The 20681-nt window shown below is 36.0% G+C and overlaps 1 protein-coding gene across 1 annotated transcript; it reads left to right on the forward strand.

Moving 5' to 3' along the window:
• Positions 1–9966: 9966 nt before the first annotated feature.
• LOC132038653 (3-hydroxy-3-methylglutaryl-coenzyme A reductase 3-like) lies at positions 9967–15404 on the forward strand. The gene is given in 6 exon segments (XM_059429335.1): positions 9967–10114; positions 10117–10681; positions 11311–11665; positions 12694–12875; positions 13619–13965; positions 14747–15404. Coding segments are annotated over 6 exon segments (1770 nt in total). The 5' UTR covers positions 9967–10036; the 3' UTR covers positions 14990–15404.
• The last annotated feature ends 5277 nt before the right edge of the window (positions 15405–20681 follow it).

A 20681-nucleotide genomic window follows, 5' to 3' on the forward strand; every position in this document is an offset into this window, starting at 1 on the left:
GGGGGTTTTGCTTGGATTTTGAAATTGGATGAATCCTTGAGTTAATTTAGCAATTAGTTGATGGGTATTGATCACCTAGTGTTTAATTGGATAATTTATCCTCGAATTTTCCGTTTTGCCCTTGTGTGTCCCGTTTCCTCAAATTCTAGGGTTAGATTTGACCTAAATTGAATGATAGCAATATTAGTATCAATCTTCATGATTTCTAACCTAGATTTCAAATATGCCTAGACTTTATTGATCTTGAGGCTCAGCGGAAGGGGAAAGCGAAAGAGTGATTGTTGGTGTTTGTTATTCGGCCATCCAGGTAGGTTATGGATTACCCTTGGTGAGACTTCGCGTAGCGAAGCATATATTTAGATTATATTATTGGAGAAAGCATGTAAACCTTCGGGTATGAAGTTGGGTTGGATATTGTCTTAGGTTGGGCCCTGTTGCGTGATTGGGGCTAGCCAACCCGTTGTGTTGTGACTTGATTGTTCTATTGTGTTGGCTTGATGCTACGTGTTGTTAGTGGATACTGGAATCTGTTGTTCTATCTTGATTATGATATTGTAGCGGGCTGACGTTGATACAAGGATAGAGTTCTATGTGACTTGCGTAGTCTTCCATGACATTGTTGGCGTACCCATGTTGGTACTTGTGACATCGATACATTGTTGGCGTACCCATGTTGGTGCTTGTGAATTGATCAGATTATTGATTTTGACATATGTATTGCACGCATTCTCATGATATCTTTTTTGGTGATACATTGTTGGTACTTGATGAAACACTGTGATGAGTTAGGCTCAGTTTTTAAAAGAGAGTGATGTGAGAGTTCGATATCCGATTTTAGTCCCGAAATCGTGGATTGAGTGAGTGCATGGACTTCGCGGGTCCCCAGGGTGGTGCCGGTGAGAACCCCCGTGGGCAAAGATCCGGGACGAGTGGCACTTAGACTTCATGAGTCACCTTGGGTTGTGCTACCGAGACGTCGATACTTCTGTCCGGGGTACATGTGTACACAACATTGCATGGCATTGCATTGCATTCATACATTATTGCATTGCATTGCATCATGGCTTATATTGAGATGACTTGGTGTTTTAATTGTGATGTTGGCTTCGGTTTGGATATGTCGAGACTTGGCACATTTAGGTTTAGATGCTTCAACCTAGGTGATGACGGATACTTGATTCTGATTGTGTTTGACTTATACTTGTTGATTTATCTGCCTATCCTGCTTTATTGTCTGAATTATGTTAGCTATACTTAGTCGGCCGATGATACCTACTAGTACTATGGTTATGTCGACTGCGGTTCTTTGCATTCTTTTATGAATGCGAATTCGAGTTTGATCTCTTACGTTTCTCGTGGCTGAAAGTCGCTCCGAGATTTGCTTAGAGTCTACAGGGTGAGCACGAGATGTCCGCCGCCTTGAAGATTCTTCTTATTTATGTCTTATTTCCTATTTCGAGACATATTCAGACTAGATGTATTATTGATATTTCAGACTTGTAGATTTTAGTTAGACGCTCTTGTATGACCAAACCAGATACTGGGGCGGATTTCATTTACTTCCGTATTTTCTTATTTATATGATAATTGTGAGACTTTTGCTATTTTACTTCTTCTGCTAGTTTCTATTATTTGTGAATGTTGAGTTAAAGGTTCGCATACCGAGGTGAGAAAGGTGGGTGCCCGCACGACTTAGTGAAATTAGGTGGTGACAATGCATTTTTAAATAGTTTGGTATCCGGTACGGTATTCGATAGTCATAAAGAAAATACCGAAATACCGAATGCCATACCGAAGTATATAATTACATATACAATTCATATATCTTAGTATTATAATACTAACAAATATTTAAACTAGTATTATTAGAAAACTAATTGTTTAAACTAGTATTATTAGAAAACTAATTGTTTAAACTAGTATTATTAGAAAATTAATTATTAGAAAACTAATTGTTTAAACTCATATCGTAGGTGTGTATTAGATAATACACAATGCATACATATTATAAGAGACATTAAATCAGTAATAGAGGGAGAAAAAAATTCTCCCAAGCACATTCCCCAAGACTGTTCTCTCTCCTACTTCCTAGGAGGGAGGAATACCCCTTTCCGGTGGTTCTTTGCCGGAAATAACTATTTTTTCTTCCCCGAAGCTACCACCTTTAGTGATAGTGTCAACCATTTCCTTCACCACTTTCGTCCTTGAGCTACCACCTCCAGTGATAGTTCAAACTTTCTTTCTTTTCCGACCTAGCCAGCACTACATTACTTTAATTCAATGGGGGAAAATAGGATTTATTTCAATGCAGGTTTCAAATCATTCGACATTACCAGATGGACAGTTGGCAAAGACACCTGGTTCGAATGGGTTGAAAGAAGTCGCAACATGATGAGAAGATCAACTATGAGTATGAAGACCATGAGATGGATATGCTCTATTCTAAATGAAGCTTCCAAAGATGAGAAGAATGTGATCAGGAGGTGGAAAACCAAGGAGAAACTTTCTGAAATATTCTGCACAAGGAAAGCTAACGAGCATGGAAGCTACATCAGCATCTTCTTACTTCATGGAATGGAAAAATCTGTTATTATCATACCAGAGTTGGCATTAAATGCAGGATGTAAAGATATAGCATTCAAGATACAAAGGTTCGTTCAATGCCCCGACCAACAGATGATTGATGAACCTCCCAGGTTTACTAAAAAGGAAAATCCTTTTGTCAGAGCAGTACGTGAGAGTAAATGGCAAAACTACACTCTCAGAGAATCGACAATCACTTCCAACAAAGGAGATATACGTATCATAGAGACTCCTGGAAAAAAGGACACTGGTACTTACTCGAGGTGCCGTGTTGGTTCTTTTGACGAGGGAGAAGCAAAAATTCCAACTTTAACAGACATTAGGAGATGGGTGGTGATTACATAGAAAGCTGTATTCGGGATCAATATTTACGAGATGGCCAACAACATGTTCTTATTTGAATTCCCCAACAGGAACATGGTAGATCAGATCATTCAAAAGGAGTGGAGATGGAAGAAGGTTAATCTCAAGCTTCAATGGTGGAATCCCACAGTCGGGTGCGTACCATCTAACCATAAATGCAACACTACATGGATTAGAGCTTTGGGAATACCACTTCAACTATGGTTTCAGAGAATTTTTACCGAGATCAGAAACCTCTGTGGTGGCTGGGTTTCGACGGAAGAAGAGACAGAGTTGAAAAATCATTTGAAGTGGGCAAGAATAAAAATTTCGGGAGATGGCCGGAATTTCCCTAACGAAGTGACAATAGAACGCGATGGAATTAAATTTTTTATTCCGATCTGGGTGGAGCAGAAAGTGCGATTTGAATTAGTATCGCCGGAATTGACAGAAGCCACTGAAGAAACCAGAGATTCGCTGAAGTCTTTTGACCTTCGAGTAAAAGATTTAAGCGACTGTGGAAAAGTACAAGTTTGCATGCAAATTTCAGAGGAGGATCAGATGAAGCACGTGGGTTGCTCAGAGATAGCTGGTAATTTTTTAAATAGGGTTTTGGTGGCACGTGCTAAGGAGCCACAATTTTTATTTCCTCAACTGTTGGGCCAAGAAAATAAGAGGCCCAGAGTGCTTAAAAATGGCGTGGGCTTGATGGAGCTGCACAAGTTATCTTTAATGATTTAAGTGTTCCACCAATGGAAACTAATTACGATCCTTTGGTGGATACAACTGAGATCCTCAAGGCACAAGCTGATTCTGCAGACATGGAAATTGCAATCCATGAAAAACAATAAATTTTGGGGAGAAGCTTCAGAAGTATTTCATGAAGACATACCAAGGAAGGAAACCACTGGGAACATGGTGGTTTCTGTCATTGGTGACAATTCAGAGAACGATTCACAGAAACAAAAAGAGCACTTGATCACAATGCTTAGGCAAGGAGATACAGAGATTGAAGAATGGGTATTGGAACATGCGGAACCAATTCAACAAGACACGAGTCTAATTTAAGAAAAGCAGAGGGCAACATCAACATGGGTGCAGCAAAACATGATTAGATTGGGGAAAATTTTTGGGGTTATTTTCAAGGGCATGAGGAGGAAGAAAGAGAATTATTAATGCAAATTGACAGCTGCAGACAGGCAAGGAGGATGGAAAGTGAGGCTATCATAAAAAAAGCCTAGGTTCAAAGAAACTCAAGGGGCTTATTTCTTTTGATGTAAAGTTCATGAGTGATAGGAAGAGGGCTAGGGGGAATGATGGGAAATTTCTACAATGAAGTTAAAATTGGTGCCTTGGAATGTAAGGAGATTGAATAATCAGGATAAAAAAAGAATTGTGAAGAGCTTAATTTACTACTGGAATGCTGATATCAATTGCCTTCAAGAATCTAAACTAGAAGGGGATGTTAAAGACATTATCAAAGATTTATGGTTGGGTGAGGGGGGGGGGGGGGGGGTGGAGATGGGCAAAATTTGCAAGTCTACAAGCCAGTGGCACTAGAGGGGGAATTTTGATGTTGTGGGATAGTAGAGCATGGAAAGGGGAAATTCTGGAAATTGGATCATGTACTCTAACTTGCAAATTTGTGGAACTTCTCCACGATTTTGAGTGCCATGTAACTGGAGTATATGCCCCAAATTGCAGATTCGAGAGGGAACGTGTGTGGGAGGAAGTACGAGCTGTCAAGGGAATTTTTTATGGTCCATAGGCTGTCTATGGTGATTTCAATGTCACAAGATTTCCATTTGAGAAAAGGAACTGCAGAAGAAGAACTCCAACTATGGAGGAATTTTCAGACTTTATAGAGGACATGGAATTGTTGGATCCTCAACTGGAAAGAGGATGCTTTACTTGGCTCAAAGGAAATAATAGTATAATTGCCTCTATAATTGACAGGATTCTAATCTCTCAAAGCGGGATGACGGAGTTCGGGAATATTAAGCAGTCTTTATTGCAGAGACTGGAGTTTGACCATTTCCCTATCTCACTATAATGTGGAATTTGGGAATATAACAAGTCATACTTCAAATTTGAAAACTGGTGGTTGAATACTGAAGGATTTGTCGAAAGAATCAGAGACTGGTGGAACTATTTTATTTTCACAGGCAAACCTGATTATATTTTAACCTGCAAACTCAAAGCATTAAAAGGCAAGCTAAAAGAATGGAGTAAAACTGGTCAAGGTAATCTGGGAGGCAAAAGACTCAGCTTTTAAGTCAACTGACAACTATTGATGCAATACAGGAGAATAGAGTGTTATTTGAAGAGGAATCAGTCTTGAAAGCATCTCTTTTAATGGAATATGATGAACACATCAAAAATGAAGAAATAGCATGGAGACAAAGATGTAGGGCTCTGTGGCTCAAAGAGGGGGACAAGAATACCGGTTTTTTCCACAAACTGGCCGATGCACATAAGAGAAGTAACAATATTGACCAGCCTATGATTCAAGATGAAGTTGTGGAAGATCCAGTAAGAATCAAGGGGGAAATTGTTGATTTTTATCAAAAATTATATTTTGAGACTTCTGGATGGAGGACATGTAACCTGATTAATTGTCCTGTCATCCTTTGAAGAAGAAAAGGAAGCTTTACAAGGTGATTTTAGTGAACAAGAGATGTTGTCCTATCTGAAGATGTGTGCCATGGACAAAGCCCCTGGTCCAGATGGCTACACAATGGGTTTTCTTATCAAATGTTGGGATGTTTTGAAGCTTGATGTCATGGAAACATTCAAAAACTTTCACACGCATAAAGTTTTTGAGAAAAGCTGTAATGCAACCTTGATAGCCTTAATCCCAAAAAAAGAATGGAGCTAAGGAGTTGAGAGACTTTAGACCCATTAGCCTTGTAGGTAGTGTCTACAAGTTGATCTCAAAGGTGTTAACCGAGAGGCTAAAAAGAGTTATAAGCAAGCTGGTGGATGTCTAACAGATGACTTTCATTAAAGATAGACAAATAATGGATGCTATATTAATAGCCAATGAAGTTGTAGATTCTAGAATCAAACAAGGAATGCCACGAGTTCTTTGCAAATTGGACATTGAAAGGCATATGATCATGTCAATTAGGGTTTTCTATTGAAAATACTGTCATGTATGGGCTTTGGAGAAAAATGGATCAAATAGATAAGACATTGCATCTCAACTGTCAAGTTTTCCATCCTCATCAATGGTTCTCCTGAAGGTTTTTTCCCAGCTCAAAGAGAATTGAGGTAGGGTGACCCTCTATCTCCTTTCCTGTTTATTCTAGTCATGGAGGGCCTGAACAACATGATTAAGGTAGCAAGAAACAATGAATGGTTAGAGGTTTTGAGGTGGCCACAAATTCAAGCTTAAATGTCAACATGGAAGTCACACATCTCCAATATGCAGATGATACCTTAATATTCTGTGATGCTAATGAAGATCATCTAAAGACATTGAGATTAATCCTGGTGCTATTTGAAGGATTTTCTGGTTTACACATTAATTGGAGAAAGAGTCACATGTATCCAATCAATGTAGTACCTAATATAGAGGAGTTGACTGGGATTTTAGGTGGAGAAGTTGGAGCATTGCCTATCACTTATCTGGGAATGCCCTTAGGTGCTAAATCAAAGTCTATGAGTATTTGGAATTCTGTGATTGAAAAGTGTGAAAAGAAGTTAACTAGATGGAAATCACAATATATTTCTCTAGGGGGCAGAGTCACTCTCATCAACTCAGTGTTGGATGCACTGCCAACTTACATGATATCCATATTTCCCATCCCAGTGGAGACCATCCAAAGGCTTGACAAGATTAGAAGGGATTTTCTATGGCAAGGAAATCAAGACAAAAAGGTATTTCATCTAGTCAAATGGTGTGATGTTATGCTAGGGAAGAAACAAAGTTGATTAGGCATTAGGAATCTCATATTGCAGAGTAAAGCTCTTAAATTAAAGTGGTTATGGATGTACCCTCAAAATAATCAATCTTACGGGGGAAGCATCATCAAGACAAAGTATGGTGAAGAGAGCAAATGGATGACCAAAGAGGTGAACACTCCTTATGGTGTTAGTTTGTGGAGATCCATAAGAGTACTATGGCCATTCTTGAAGAACCATACAACAGTAAAGGTAAACAATGGAGATAAAACATCCTTTTGGGAGGATAAACGGTTGGGCAATAAAAGTTTGAAGGACCTTTTTCGACATTTATAAATTTGGGCCGCACATCAACAAAAGGCATGGGGTGAAGCATGGACCCTCAAGGATGGAACACTCGGTTTAAGAGGAATTTTAATGATTGGGAAATTGACATCTTGATGAATTCTTTAGAAAGTGGAAGAGTTCAAAGGCAACGTGGATGGAGTAGATAAATTATGGTGGAAAGAAGACGGTAAAGGCATATTTAAAGTGAATTGCATACAAATTTTTGAACCAAGGTAATCAACGGGTGCAACATTGGCCTTGGAAGCATATATGGAAAGTGAAAATACCATACAAAGTAGCATGTTTCACTTGGTTGTTGGCAAGGGAAGCTGTTTTAACTCAGGAAAACCTTAAAAAGAGGAAGTTCTCTCTTTGTTCCAGATGCTACCTATGTGGTGAAAAGGTGAAATAGTCGGCCATCTGTTTTTACAATGCAAAATAACGGACCGGCTTTGGAGAATTTTTGTTAACCTTAGGGGCTTGGCTTGGGTAATGCCAAACAAGATTACTCAAGTACTATATAGGCCGGGAGGAAGTAGGAGTAGGAGGCGGACGACGCGGATGGAGGATTGTTTCTCGTATCCGGTGGACAATTTGGAAAGAAAGGAATTCAATGTGTTTTGAGGACAAGAAGAATGAAGTTCAAAAGATCAAATTGAAGCGCATTAGACTTTTTTGTTTACGGTGTAAGTAGATTTTTCCGAGAAGATCTTTGAATCCATCGTAGATATTCTAGATTCTTGTTAGAATGTTGGATCAGTGTTTTCCTTTTGCCTGATGTAAATATGGTTTTCAGCACAACCTATGTCTTTGATTTAGTATATACTTACAACTGTTACCTTCTCAAAAAATAAAAAAAGTTTCAACTTTGACTACTCTATCTTGATTTAAATGTCTTTTTTGTGTAATTGATTTACGAAGGGGATTGCTTGTACTTTCTTTTGAATATTTTTACATGTGTAAGGTGTTTAGTACATAATAATTGAGACGTTTCTTAAGTAGCGGAAGTCATAATTCTCCACGATATGAGTATATGTAAGTCGAAGTCGGACAAACTATAGTACTGATTTACCGTACCGTAAAATACCGAAACTGAACTTTAAAATACCAAACTATACCAAATTAATTCGGTACGGTAATGATATAGTATTTTTAGAAACCGAAAATCGAAATCACCATACCGAAGTTTCAAATATCGTACCATACCGTACCATGCCCACCCCTAATTACAACGGGCCAAAGGAGGAGTAAAACTTGATAGTAATATATACTACCAGTATTCATATTTGTGTCTGCTCCCACGTCCAACTTTAGCAGTCAACTTGACTAAAATAAACTGATACCAAGCCTTTTTATTATCGTTATTCTAAATATTTAAATGTTTTGTTACAACTCCATTTATATGAGTCTTGTATAGTTGTATTCCTTGTCTCGAATTTAAATATTAAAAAGAAAAAGTTGCAATAGGTGATGGGCGAAAACAGTTGACTAAATATGTACCTATAAAAAGACTTAATTATCGTCGTGTTAGGCTGCTTGCAACCTCTCGACTCTATGAGGTACCGGTGACGGCTGAAGGGTAAGGCAGCCAAAGCAATGACTTTGTGCATCCAAATTTTTGGGGGTCTCATTTTCACTAATAATAGGTTTATGAATTATTATTTTTTTTAAAAAATTACTCCCTCTGTCCTAATGTTTATGATACTGTTTTCTTCTCGAAATTTAAATTACATGAACTTTGACTAATAGTTTAAGATATATTTTTCACCAAATTGATATGAAAAAAATTGTAACTTATAGTACTTTTCATGTAATTTTCAAATATATAAATTTTAATCTTAAAATATTGAGTTAATCTAATTAAATTTAGCTTCAAAATTTAGTCAAGTTGACTCTCGAAAAGTGAAAGTATCACATAAATTGGGACGGAGAGAGTAATATTTAAAAGTAAAAGGGTGTGATTTTAGTTAAAAAGGGGAAGAAAAACTAATATATTTGTTACCAATGTTGATTGCACCAGTTAAAAAAATAGACTTCATAATAAAAATATATAAGTTCTCATAAAAAAAAAAAGTTACAGCCTCCCATGAAAGAGGATTGTCAATACTATATAAAAAGGCAAATAATACATCTCTTAACCAATGGCACACTTAACATTATGATCCTACTTTCAATCAAAGGCGATTCATGATTTAAACTGAATCGGTTCAGTCTGTACGGATTTCGGCATTAAATCTATTGCATGTTTAACATACCATTTTTTGCCACTTTAGTGGAACTTCACATATATTTTTATGCTCCACATTGAAAATATTGTATTCAAATGAACTCAATGTCGCAGCATTGTATCCGCCTATGCTTTTATAAATATATATATATGATTCTTGTCCCAGTAATAGTCAAAGTAACTTTTTAGTATAAAAAAAGACAAAGTGCACGAAAACATAAAGCGTTAGCGAGTGAGGAAGCGGCCGCGCTCTAAAAAGATGTGTAGTAGGCATTTTTCTGTTGTCGGCGCAATTCGTTGTGCTTCCATTGCTTGAACCGTGCCTTATTAGTCATACTGATACAACTTTTACTATGACTCCATCTTTTTTTAATCCAAAAAGATATAATATATTTTGATTTGTTAGAAATACTATTTGTACCAAAGAACAATTTTTTTTTCCCCTACCAAAAACAAAAACAGAAAAAAAAAAAAAAAAAAAAAAAACTTAAATTAAAAGAAGGGTAGCCCGAAAGTCAAGCGCGCCAGCTAGTCTCTTCCTATAAATAACATTTCCTACACATTCACTTTTCCATTCACTCAAGTCGACACAATACCATCTCTCTCACAATACACACTTCTCAAAAAATTACCCTTCTACCCCTGGCCGGAATGAACACCATTCACCGGCGACCCTTAAAACCCAACAACATTAACTCCGGCCACATTTCGCCGGAAAATCAAGATTCCGGCAAAACACCTTAAAATCAGATGCACTTCCATTACCATTATATATAACAAACGGGTTATTCTTCACTATTTTTTTCTCAGTTATGTATTTTCTTCTACACAGATGGCGTGAAAAAATACGTAACGGAGTTCCACTCCACGTGTTGAATTTTTCAGAATTAGTTGCTATGGTTTCATTGATCGCTTCGGTTATTTATTTATTTGGGTTTTTCGGTATTGGCTTTGTTCAATCTAAGGATGTTGAAGATGAAAATTCGGAAGAATTTATTGAATGCCCACAACCTGTTCGACGAAATGTCCCAATGAAATCTGCACACGTGGCAGGAAATCAAGAAGAATTTATTGAATGCCCACCAACTGTTCGACGAAATGTCCCAATGAAATCTGTACACGTGGATGAAAAAATTGCGAAGGTGATTCCGCCAGTAGTGTTAGGGGATGATGAGATTGAGGAGATTGTAAAATTGGTGGTGGAAGGGAAAATAGCGTCTTATTCATTGGAATCTAAGTTGGGTGATTGTAAAAGAGCTGCTTTTATTCGTAAAGAGGCGTTACAGAGGATTACAGGTAAGGGGTGTCAAATTGACGGGTTGAGTTGAATTTGGGCGGGTTATAATGTATTGAGTTAATAAATGAGGTAGTTATTGACTCGCCAAACATTACTTGGGCTGAAATGAGTTGGGACTACGCTAAAAAGCGTTATAACCCAACTCACCCAATTTTTATCAAGTTTTAATTTATTTGTTTGTTCTCTTATAATTTTTTTTTAGTACATATAGAACTATTTCCAAAAGATTACGAAGCGTAGCTATATTTTGGGTTTTGTAGCAAATACACAATACACGCGCATAACTGTATGCGTTGATGTAACTGTTTCGCGCGATTTGAGCTGACACATTATTTGTTGATTCAACTGATACCCGCGATATCAGCTAATCCAACACAACTGTATGCTGTGATAAAACTCTAAACTATAGCTACTTCATGCGCAACTATAGCTGCATTTCGTAATTACACTCTAAACTATAGCTATTTATGAAATTTTCTAATTAAAAAATTGTCTTTTTGTAAATATTTTGACAAGGTTTTTCATGGTCAAGCTGAGATACATTTTTGATGGGGCTTAAATGGGATGGGCTATAAATGCTTGGGTGGGTTATGTTTTTATGAGCTAATTTTGTGACCTCTAACTACAGGGAAGTCACTAGAAGGGCTACCATTAGAGGGATTTGATTATGAATCAATTCTCGGACAGTGTTGTGAGATGCCAATTGGTTATATTCAAATACCGGTAGGAATAGCAGGACCATTATTGCTTGACGGAAGAGAATATTCAGTGCCAATGGCAACTACAGAAGGATGTTTAGTTGCTAGCACTAACAGGGGTTGCAAAGCCATTTATGCTTCCGGTGGGGCCACAAGTGTTTTGTTCAGAGATGGAATGACTAGAGCTCCGGTAGTAAGGTTTGGCAGCGCTAAGAGAGCTGCAGAGTTGAAGTTCTTCGTTGAGGATCCAATGAATTTTGAGACTCTCTCTATTGTTTTCAACAAGTGAGTATCTTGTTTTTCGTCAAATTTTGTTTTATGATATGCCTGTGCGTGTTTCCTGCACTCTTCTTTCACTTTTACTATGAAGTTAATACTAGTAATCCCTTGAAGTTTACTTTTATAGTAGTATTATGTTAGTACAACAAAAACATACGCAGTATAGTCCCACAAGTGGGTTAGTACAACAAGAACATACGCAGTATAGTTCCACAAGTGGGGTCTGGGGAGGGTGGGGTATGCAGACCTTCCCTCTACCTTTGTGGGTAGACAAGTTGTTTCCAATAGAAACCTCAGCTCAAACTTATATAGTATTATGTTAGTAATAATGAAAAAGTGTTGAAGTTATAGTTAAAAAGTAACTTTGATATTAAAATCTCAAATTTGAATGTGGCTTTTATACATTTGAATTCTTGAAAATGGTATAAATATTCCGCTTATACTCGTTTGTTGCATTTGTCTTTCACTTTCACGATGAAGTTAAAACTAGCAATCCTTCAATTTGATTTATATATTATGTTAGTAACATTGTAACAATAAACAAGTATTAAAGTAATAGTTAAACAGTATTTTTGATAGAAAAATCATCATATTGAAGTCTAGAAGTTGAATATGTCAATTATTGGAAATGCTATGAATTAAAATGGATACAGTATTTTGCTTCTTGTTTTTGGCTGTAGTGGTGAAAGTTACTGTGGAAGTGATCAAACAGTAGGATAGATGAGACTATGTGGAGCTTTCTTTCTTCTATTGCTGACTCATATTTCAGACATCTTTTCTTAATGCGTTTTCCTTTTGACAGTTCCTTGATGTTGATATGTTCAGTGAATAGATCCATTTTTCTGTTTCTTCTTTTAACGATGTCTTTTTCCCCGATCTAAAACTTCCATCATGGTCTTTATGATTTTATTTGATTTGTCTGTTTCCTAAATATTTATCATTTGGATAAAATCTTGAATTTATTAGTAATCAGCATGTCATCTACTATTATGTTTGCTAGTTGTATAACTTTGTCTTTGATTTGGACGTTGCAGATCAAGCAGATTTGCCAGATTACAGAACATTCAATGTGCAATAGCTGGAAAGAATCTATACATGAGGTTTAGCTGTAGCACTGGTGATGCAATGGGAATGAACATGGTCTCCAAAGGTGTACAAAACGTTCTTGATTTCCTACAGAATGAGTATCCTGACATGGACATCATTGGCATATCTGGTACTCCACCTACCCTTTATTTTAATTTTTGCTTTAAGTTTTTGATACCCCACGTACTTAACCATCTGTTTGAAGATACTGCTATAAATATAGTATATTAGATCCCGTTTGGACATGAATATTAGCTTTTGGTTATACATTAAACTGATTTTGAGAAAAAAAAAAATTGAAGATGAGTTTCAAGTTTGAGAAAGTGGTTTTGACCAGTTTTTCAAGTGATTTTTTTTTTTTCACTCACAACACTTTTACTTTTGTTCAAGTTAAATGCATGTCCAAACACTTCTTCAACTTCCAAATACCCTTTTTCCGCTTTTTTTCAAATTTCACATTTTTATGTTCACACGCCTATGACGGATGCACCATTGAGCTTTTCAGCTCGCAATATGCATGTACAATTGAATGGCTACACACACATTTATTTATTTAGTTATGCTAAGTTCGCAATTATTGTCATAAAATAATAGTGAGAGTGCTGTGCTCTTCACCATCCAATGTTAAGAAAGTTTGGATGCGTCTCTGTTGGTAAAAATGCCACTTTGGAAATTAGTACTGGTCATTTTGTGGAAACAAATACATTCTAATTCAGTTATTTTAATATTTTTCCTGTGTAATTGATCTGCATACTGCCTAACGCCAATGTAATGTAACGAAATGCCTAAAGTTAAGCACACCTCATTTGTTTCTACTTTTTACCCACATAATATGGAGATACTCATTAATTGGAATTATCTGAACTGTGACAGGGAACTATTGCTCGGATAAGAAACCAGCAGCAGTTAATTGGATTGAAGGAAGAGGAAAGTCAGTAGTTTGTGAGGCAATCATCAAGGAAGAGGTGGTGAAGAAAGTTTTGAAAACTGAAGTTGCTGCTCTAGTCGAGCTGAACATGCTTAAAAACCTCACTGGATCTGCCATGGCTGGTGCCCTCGGTGGCTTTAACGCCCATGCCAGCAATATCGTCTCAGCTGTATATATAGCCACTGGTCAGGACCCGGCTCAAAATATTGAGAGCTCTCACTGCATCACTATGATGGAGGCCGTAAATGATGGCAAAGACCTCCATATTTCTGTCACCATGCCTTCAATTGAGGTATGCATTTAACATTAACACTTATATTAATTATGAATATATTCTTGGTACACGATCTTTTCACCCCTAAATTTTTACATGTGAGGATTGTAATGAAATCATCTAATGAGTTTTGAAACAACTATGCCCTCTAATCCCAAGTAAGTTACTGACGGGTGCACAAATTTCAGTTTAACCAATAAACCGGACCGAATTTTTTTAATAGTTTATGGATATCGGGTTATCTGTTTAATGGTTTGTAAATGGTTTTTTTATTTAATGCTTTTGGCCTATCGGTTCGGTTAACGGTTCTTTGAGTTTCCTTTATGGTTTAGCCAATAACCCTATAAGATCTGTTAAATTTAACCAATAATTGAAAGAAGTCTTAGATTTTTGGTGAAGATCGTTTTTCGTTATCAATTCATCAACTCAGAACACCTTTTTTTTTCTTGATCAATGCGTTTAGTAAACATTTCCGAGAAAAAATATCATAAGAAATTTAAAAAGAAAACATCACTATGACTGAGGACTGCCTCACTTCGAATAAGCTTATCGGTTGACCGTTACGACGGCTAGCCGATTTGGTTCGGTTATCGGTTTAGCATATTTACAAACTGATAACCGATAAACCAAACCTAATCAACTGATAAGAAGCCCTACGGTCTGCTATATGAGTCCTCGCTGACTATGTTGCTCCAAGTCATTTAATGACTTGCACACTTGGTAAAATACTACTACTAGAAAGTGTTTGTGGAAGCCTGAGTTTCTTGTGGTACTTATTATGCATATTATTGTGATTCAGGTGGGTACAGTAGGAGGAGGAACTCAACTTGCATCTCAATCAGCTTGCTTGAACTTATTAGGAGTAAAAGGTGCCAACAGAGAGGCTCCAGGATCAAATGCAAGGCTATTGGCCACAATAGTAGCAGGTTCAGTTCTTGCCGGTGAGCTATCCCTCATGTCAGCTATCTCAGCTGGGCAGTTGGTTAAGAGTCACATGAAATACAACAGATCAAGCAAAGATGTCACAAAAGAATCGTCATAAGGAGCTAAAGACAGCTAATTCTGTCCAACTTTTGTTTGAAATTGTATAGATTAATACCCAGCAAGCAACTTTCCTTAAGTATCATCATCATCATCTTTGAAATAAAGTATTACAATAATGACCAAATAATATTTTCGTATTAGAGGGTTGGAAAAAGAGAATTCCTGACAAGGTAATCTATATGCTGTGTTGTATCCATGTGAAGAAGGTAAGTGACTGAGGAAATATTTTGTTGAAGATATGTGGGGAGAAGGTAGTTGGTATCATTCATTGTATTATCCTTCTTTTGTTTGTGAATCTCATTAGTTTGTAATTTAGGGCCAAGATGGCATCTCAAGACTGGTATTGTTTTGATCTGCACAAAGTGTTCTATTTTTTTTCCTTTATATATAAAAGAATTATTTATTCGAACTGATTATCGTATCCACCGACATGTTCATGCTCCCATCTATTTAAGTGTTTGATTTTAAGTTATATGTACTGACGATGAAAAATGTTTAGACAATTAAGTCACTAAACAAGCAATTTGATTTTAAGTTATATGCACTGACGATGAAAAATGTTTGAACAATTAAGTCACTAGACAAGCAATTAGGGCTTACAGGTAATCCTATTTGGTATCCGGAATCTACTTACCCAACTAATCCAATGTTTGTAGTGTTAACAAAACAATATTACTATAGAATCTAAACAAAAACACTATAAACTTTTTCAATAGTGCAATAGTGTTTTCCTTTTTCTTAATGAATGTGTTAATCAAACGAAAGTTTTTCCAAAAATGTAAATTATTCACTTACAATCAACTATTATTTTATATCGTTTTATGTTATAAAACATGAATTTCCATGTTCTCATACAAGATTGTTTTACATTTACATAACACAGTGGATTTAGTAATGTTCAATTTTAAAGTGATAGTTTTTCCAAGTGAACCGCTGTCGTTCATACTTTTCTGTTTTCGGGAAGAAGTTTGATCAAACTATAATCTCCCTAAAAACTTGTATATTCAGAAATAATCATGGAAACACAATTTATAATAATTAGTTTTCTTCATTTTCTCTCAGAGAACATCTTAGCATACTAGGTAACGTTTCAATTCCCTGAAATATATTGGGGGAACAATAGATTCACACGTATTTTGATCTTTTTAGTGGAAATAAATTGAGATGAAATACGCTACATTTCCATTTTTCAGCCAATGAAAAATTGTGAGTCTCAGTGTACAATCACTTTACTAAGGTGTCTGGATTAAATGGACCTAGTCACCCACTTGATAGGCATGTATCCAATCCAAAATTAATTGGCCCTCATGACTGCATGTCTTCACTATTTTTTGTCATATATTGGAATATTAAATAACATGCAAGACGGAATTGGTAAAGGCTTCTCATTTCACTTTCAAATATCTTCAGCTTCTTTAAGCAATAAAGACTCACAAAATTGGAGGCTATTAAAAGATAAGAACAAGCTAACTATTTTTCCAGTTTTAGGCATTTGTGCAATAAGACAATCCAGTGGATCATTTACATACTTGTTCGCAACTGCAAAAGCACAAAACATGAGCAGGAGAGTAGTTGTGGTGCCCAGATTTTCGCCAAGCCGACAAAGGGATTCAACATCTACTATATATGCACAAAATATAATTTGAAATAATTTTGATCTTGTATATACATTTTAATATTCCTAACTCTGCACCTATAGGGAAGAGTTCCCTACATTAGGCCAACTTGTAAAATTTGTCAAAACGATAGAATTTATGTTTTGTTTGCTGCAAAGTGGGATTCTCCTTTGTGTGTTTCATCTTATGCCTAACCAGTATACCATTTTCTAGTTGAACCTATCAAGTTTATATTCTTTTTCATTTTTAAAAGTTGGAACTTGTAAGGTTATATTCTAAAAATTTTAAAAGTTGAACCTATAAGTTTATATATCATATTCTAAATTTTTAAGAGTTGAAGCTGGCACTGGGAATCGAGGCTTCAATTCTACAGTCTAGCGGTACTGATAAAATTATCTCTTTCAAGAAATGTGAATTCAATTCTCACTTTCTCCAATTCCTGAAACGCCAATACAATGTAATAAAAAGTTACAAAAAAAATGTAGGGCTCACTTCTTGGAGGAATTTGGGTCAAATGCTGTAGTATCAACCCTTTACAGGACTCAATTTTTCTGGACCAAGAAATTCAAAATTAATCTTTTTTCTGCTGGCATACACGGGACTAAGAAATAGATATTTTGCATCCTCAACTCATAGTCATCGATGCTCTTCACTTTTTCAGTCATTCAAAATCAATTAAACACACCATTCAACCTTGCTTACAAAATTACATCATCAGCAAAAGCATGAAAGACTATGGCCACAATATAGAATTGCAATAAAGCTAATGCTAGACATTGCATCCATTCAAATTAATCCAATCTCCAGGTACAGAGGAAACCTATGGCTTGTATAATCGATACAAAAAAGCTTCTTCTCATCCATAAAAATCATGATCACAATAATTTATTTGAACAGATATATGGAATTTAATCAAATCCCTTTTCTTTTGCAGCAGTGCTGCCATACTATCAATTCACTCTTTCCTTGTTGGGCACCAATTTCTTGCAAGTAATGCTCTGCATCCAAGGCTGCCATGCACCTTACACAAAACAAATTTTTTCAAAGAAATTGCAAACTTTGCAAATGTACCAAAATAATCACACGGAAAAACGTTTACATCCTGAAACCAATCAGCACAAACTTAAGACAATTCTAGAAAGGACTTCACCACACACACAGAATGTGCGGCATCAATTCTATTACAGTTGCAAATGACTAGCAGTAGACCGTATGTGATCTCACCAGCACTGACATTGTCACAATTACAAACTGACACTAATGTGAAATTTGCATAAACTTGAAAAACCTCAGATATCAAGATTGACAACATATCTTGTGCACACTATGTGAAAATTTGATCAAGATGAAGCTGGGATGACAACCTAATCAATGGCAGCGGAGTAGGAGGACGCAAAGGGGCAGGTGAAGTAAAGACCATGCCTTGAGAACTACTCTCTTCAAAGCATGTCATCATCGTGGTTAATACAAGGAGAGTTGAGAAACATGCATTGCCTAATGTTTGTTGAGACAAATCTTTGAGAACTAAATCCTGCTAGATTTGCGTGGAAAATATTTGTGTTCTCCACTAAATCAAAATAGTAAAGCAACACATTGTGTCACAAAGAACAGAGGCTAGCCCATAGCATACAAATGATACTATTAACAGTTCTAGATTTGGTTAATGATAGTACTCTTTACAAGATCAAGACTGCTTTAACAGTTTTGGCAATCAAGGGTTTAACACTGAAAGGTGCCCACTAAATCAAAGCACTGCTTGACATTTGTTAAGTTGGCATAGAAATCTCCTATAAGTAGGATCAGTGTTTCAAAAAGAGAAGCGTAAAAAAGTGGCAAGGTCCATAGGGCTTGAAGCAAAAAGCTAGAAGTAAAACAAACCTTTCTTTGAAATGAAGGCACAATTTACAATATCTATAATGATCAACTGTAATTAATATAACTAATTTTGATATCCAATATACAATAATATCTAATCCCAACTCCTTAAAGCTGAGATTCAGAGAAACAGACCTCGTCTCTTTCGCATCACTGTGAGCTTCATGGTGGTGTTAAGAAAGGTGTAAAACCTATCTATTTTAATTTGAATTGTAAATACTAGAATAGGAGAAATGAGAAAACATTCCACTTTAGATGGGAAGACTTTTTCTTTTCCATGGGATAACTGTGACAGGAGATTACAGTAGCACAAGCCAAAATAAGAAATAAGGACAAGTTTAAAAGACATATATCTTTGGAAGGATAGATGATTCATCATTATATTGTGGTCCATGCTAGTATATTTTACACAAATTGACAATCAACTTCCTACCAAATACTTTCACCTCGTGAAACTATCAAGCACTATGGAATTGAAAACAATTTTCCAGGAACAACATGCTTTTGAAGATATATCAATTTACTGTACTATTCCCTTGAGTTGAAAAACCTTTTACCTGTCTCAGGAAGTTACTTTCTTCTCGAGCAATCCCTACAAGGTACCATCACAATGGACTACACAAAAATCTTTCTGATGAATATCAAGGGCTACAAATCTATTGTTTAAAATTATTTTGGCTTTTCTCTTTTATTGGAGGTGATTTTCTACTAACAATTGTTACTAAAAACCTGAGTTATGAGGACACCAATGTCCAGCAACATCCAAACCATAATCAGATTTTTATGCCTTTGTTGGGGTGATTGAGAAAGTTGACCTGGTTTTCCACTATGGAGGTAACTGGGTAATTTCACCTGAACTTGTACATAATCAGAACCTGCTGCATGTTTTGCCTGGTTATGAATCTGATTTTGTTTGATATCTTGTTGTTTTGCTGAGTTTACAATTAACTTAGGGCTTACCAAAGGCAAAGTGAAACAACTTTTAGTAACAGATGATGGTATGAGGACCTTACATAGGTCAAAAATGGAGTCGTAGGCTTTACTCTTTTATTTATACACTGATTCAAATGCCATGCAAATGTCTGTATTTATCTTAGTCTTTTTTAATACAGAAATTCCCATTTGAAATAAAGGGGATGATCTATATGATTGACCCATTCATAATAGCTTTACTCATAGTAAATGCGATAAAGATACTAAAAAGAATTAATGAAAACGGATTTGTTCTTCCTGTGACAACAAAAGAAGTGAAAGAGTCACCTAATGTGTTTGGCTCCTTATAAAAATCTTCTTTGCTTGGTGTATGGGTAAAAAATGTATCCGACACGTGGACCAACAGGTAGACGACATATGTCAGTTTATTCAATGATTGATAAATTATGGATGGCAATGCCGAGCATAGCATCCTCGGAAAGGCAGCAGATTAGATCAACCTCAACAGAAACAACAAGATAAGAACCTCTTTATTGCACAATAAATGGAGTTAATGCGGTAACGGTTGAAACGGTTATTAACGGCCAGAATCGAGGAAATTAAAGGACATTCATTACTTGATCAATTAAGGATTGCCATTCAAGCAGAGAAGGGGAAGAGCACCAAACAGATTTATTGATCTATAAATATATTTTTTCATTAATAGAAGAGGCATCCAAGTCTGACTAAGAAAAATACACTATTATCATTATTTCTAGCTTTTTGTTATTTTGATTATTTGGAGATCAAGCTTTTTTTCATTCTTGAAGATTAAGGATTGCACAATCGTTGTTCATCAATATTGGAAATAAATCTACTCTTTCCTTTTTATTTATCTATTCTTTATCATTAATCAAAAACTTATTTACTTTAATTCTTTTATCCGTATCAAATTACTACCAACTGTGGTTAACCTCAACACAAATTCAACTATTTGAGTAAAACACAAATTTTAACTCAAACACTTAGAACCCAAGAACAATTGAACATTTTCACAAATTTTATCTTACAGGAAACCCCTTAAAATGAGTGGGACTCTTGTTCATTAGCTGGTGATCCTTTTTGCTCCAACTCAAATCTTTCATGTTTATGTTAGTTTCAGTTGGAGATATCATGCAACTTATATGTTAATTTTTGCATTACAATGACTTCTATATTTTGGATCTTCAATATGAAATGTATTCGTGTTTTTGATGATAATATTATATTCAACATGCTTGCTTTGTT

The sequence above is a fragment of the Lycium ferocissimum genome, chromosome 11 (genome assembly GCF_029784015.1).
Source record: "Lycium ferocissimum isolate CSIRO_LF1 chromosome 11, AGI_CSIRO_Lferr_CH_V1, whole genome shotgun sequence".
In the NCBI taxonomy this organism is placed as follows: domain Eukaryota; kingdom Viridiplantae; phylum Streptophyta; class Magnoliopsida; order Solanales; family Solanaceae; genus Lycium; species Lycium ferocissimum.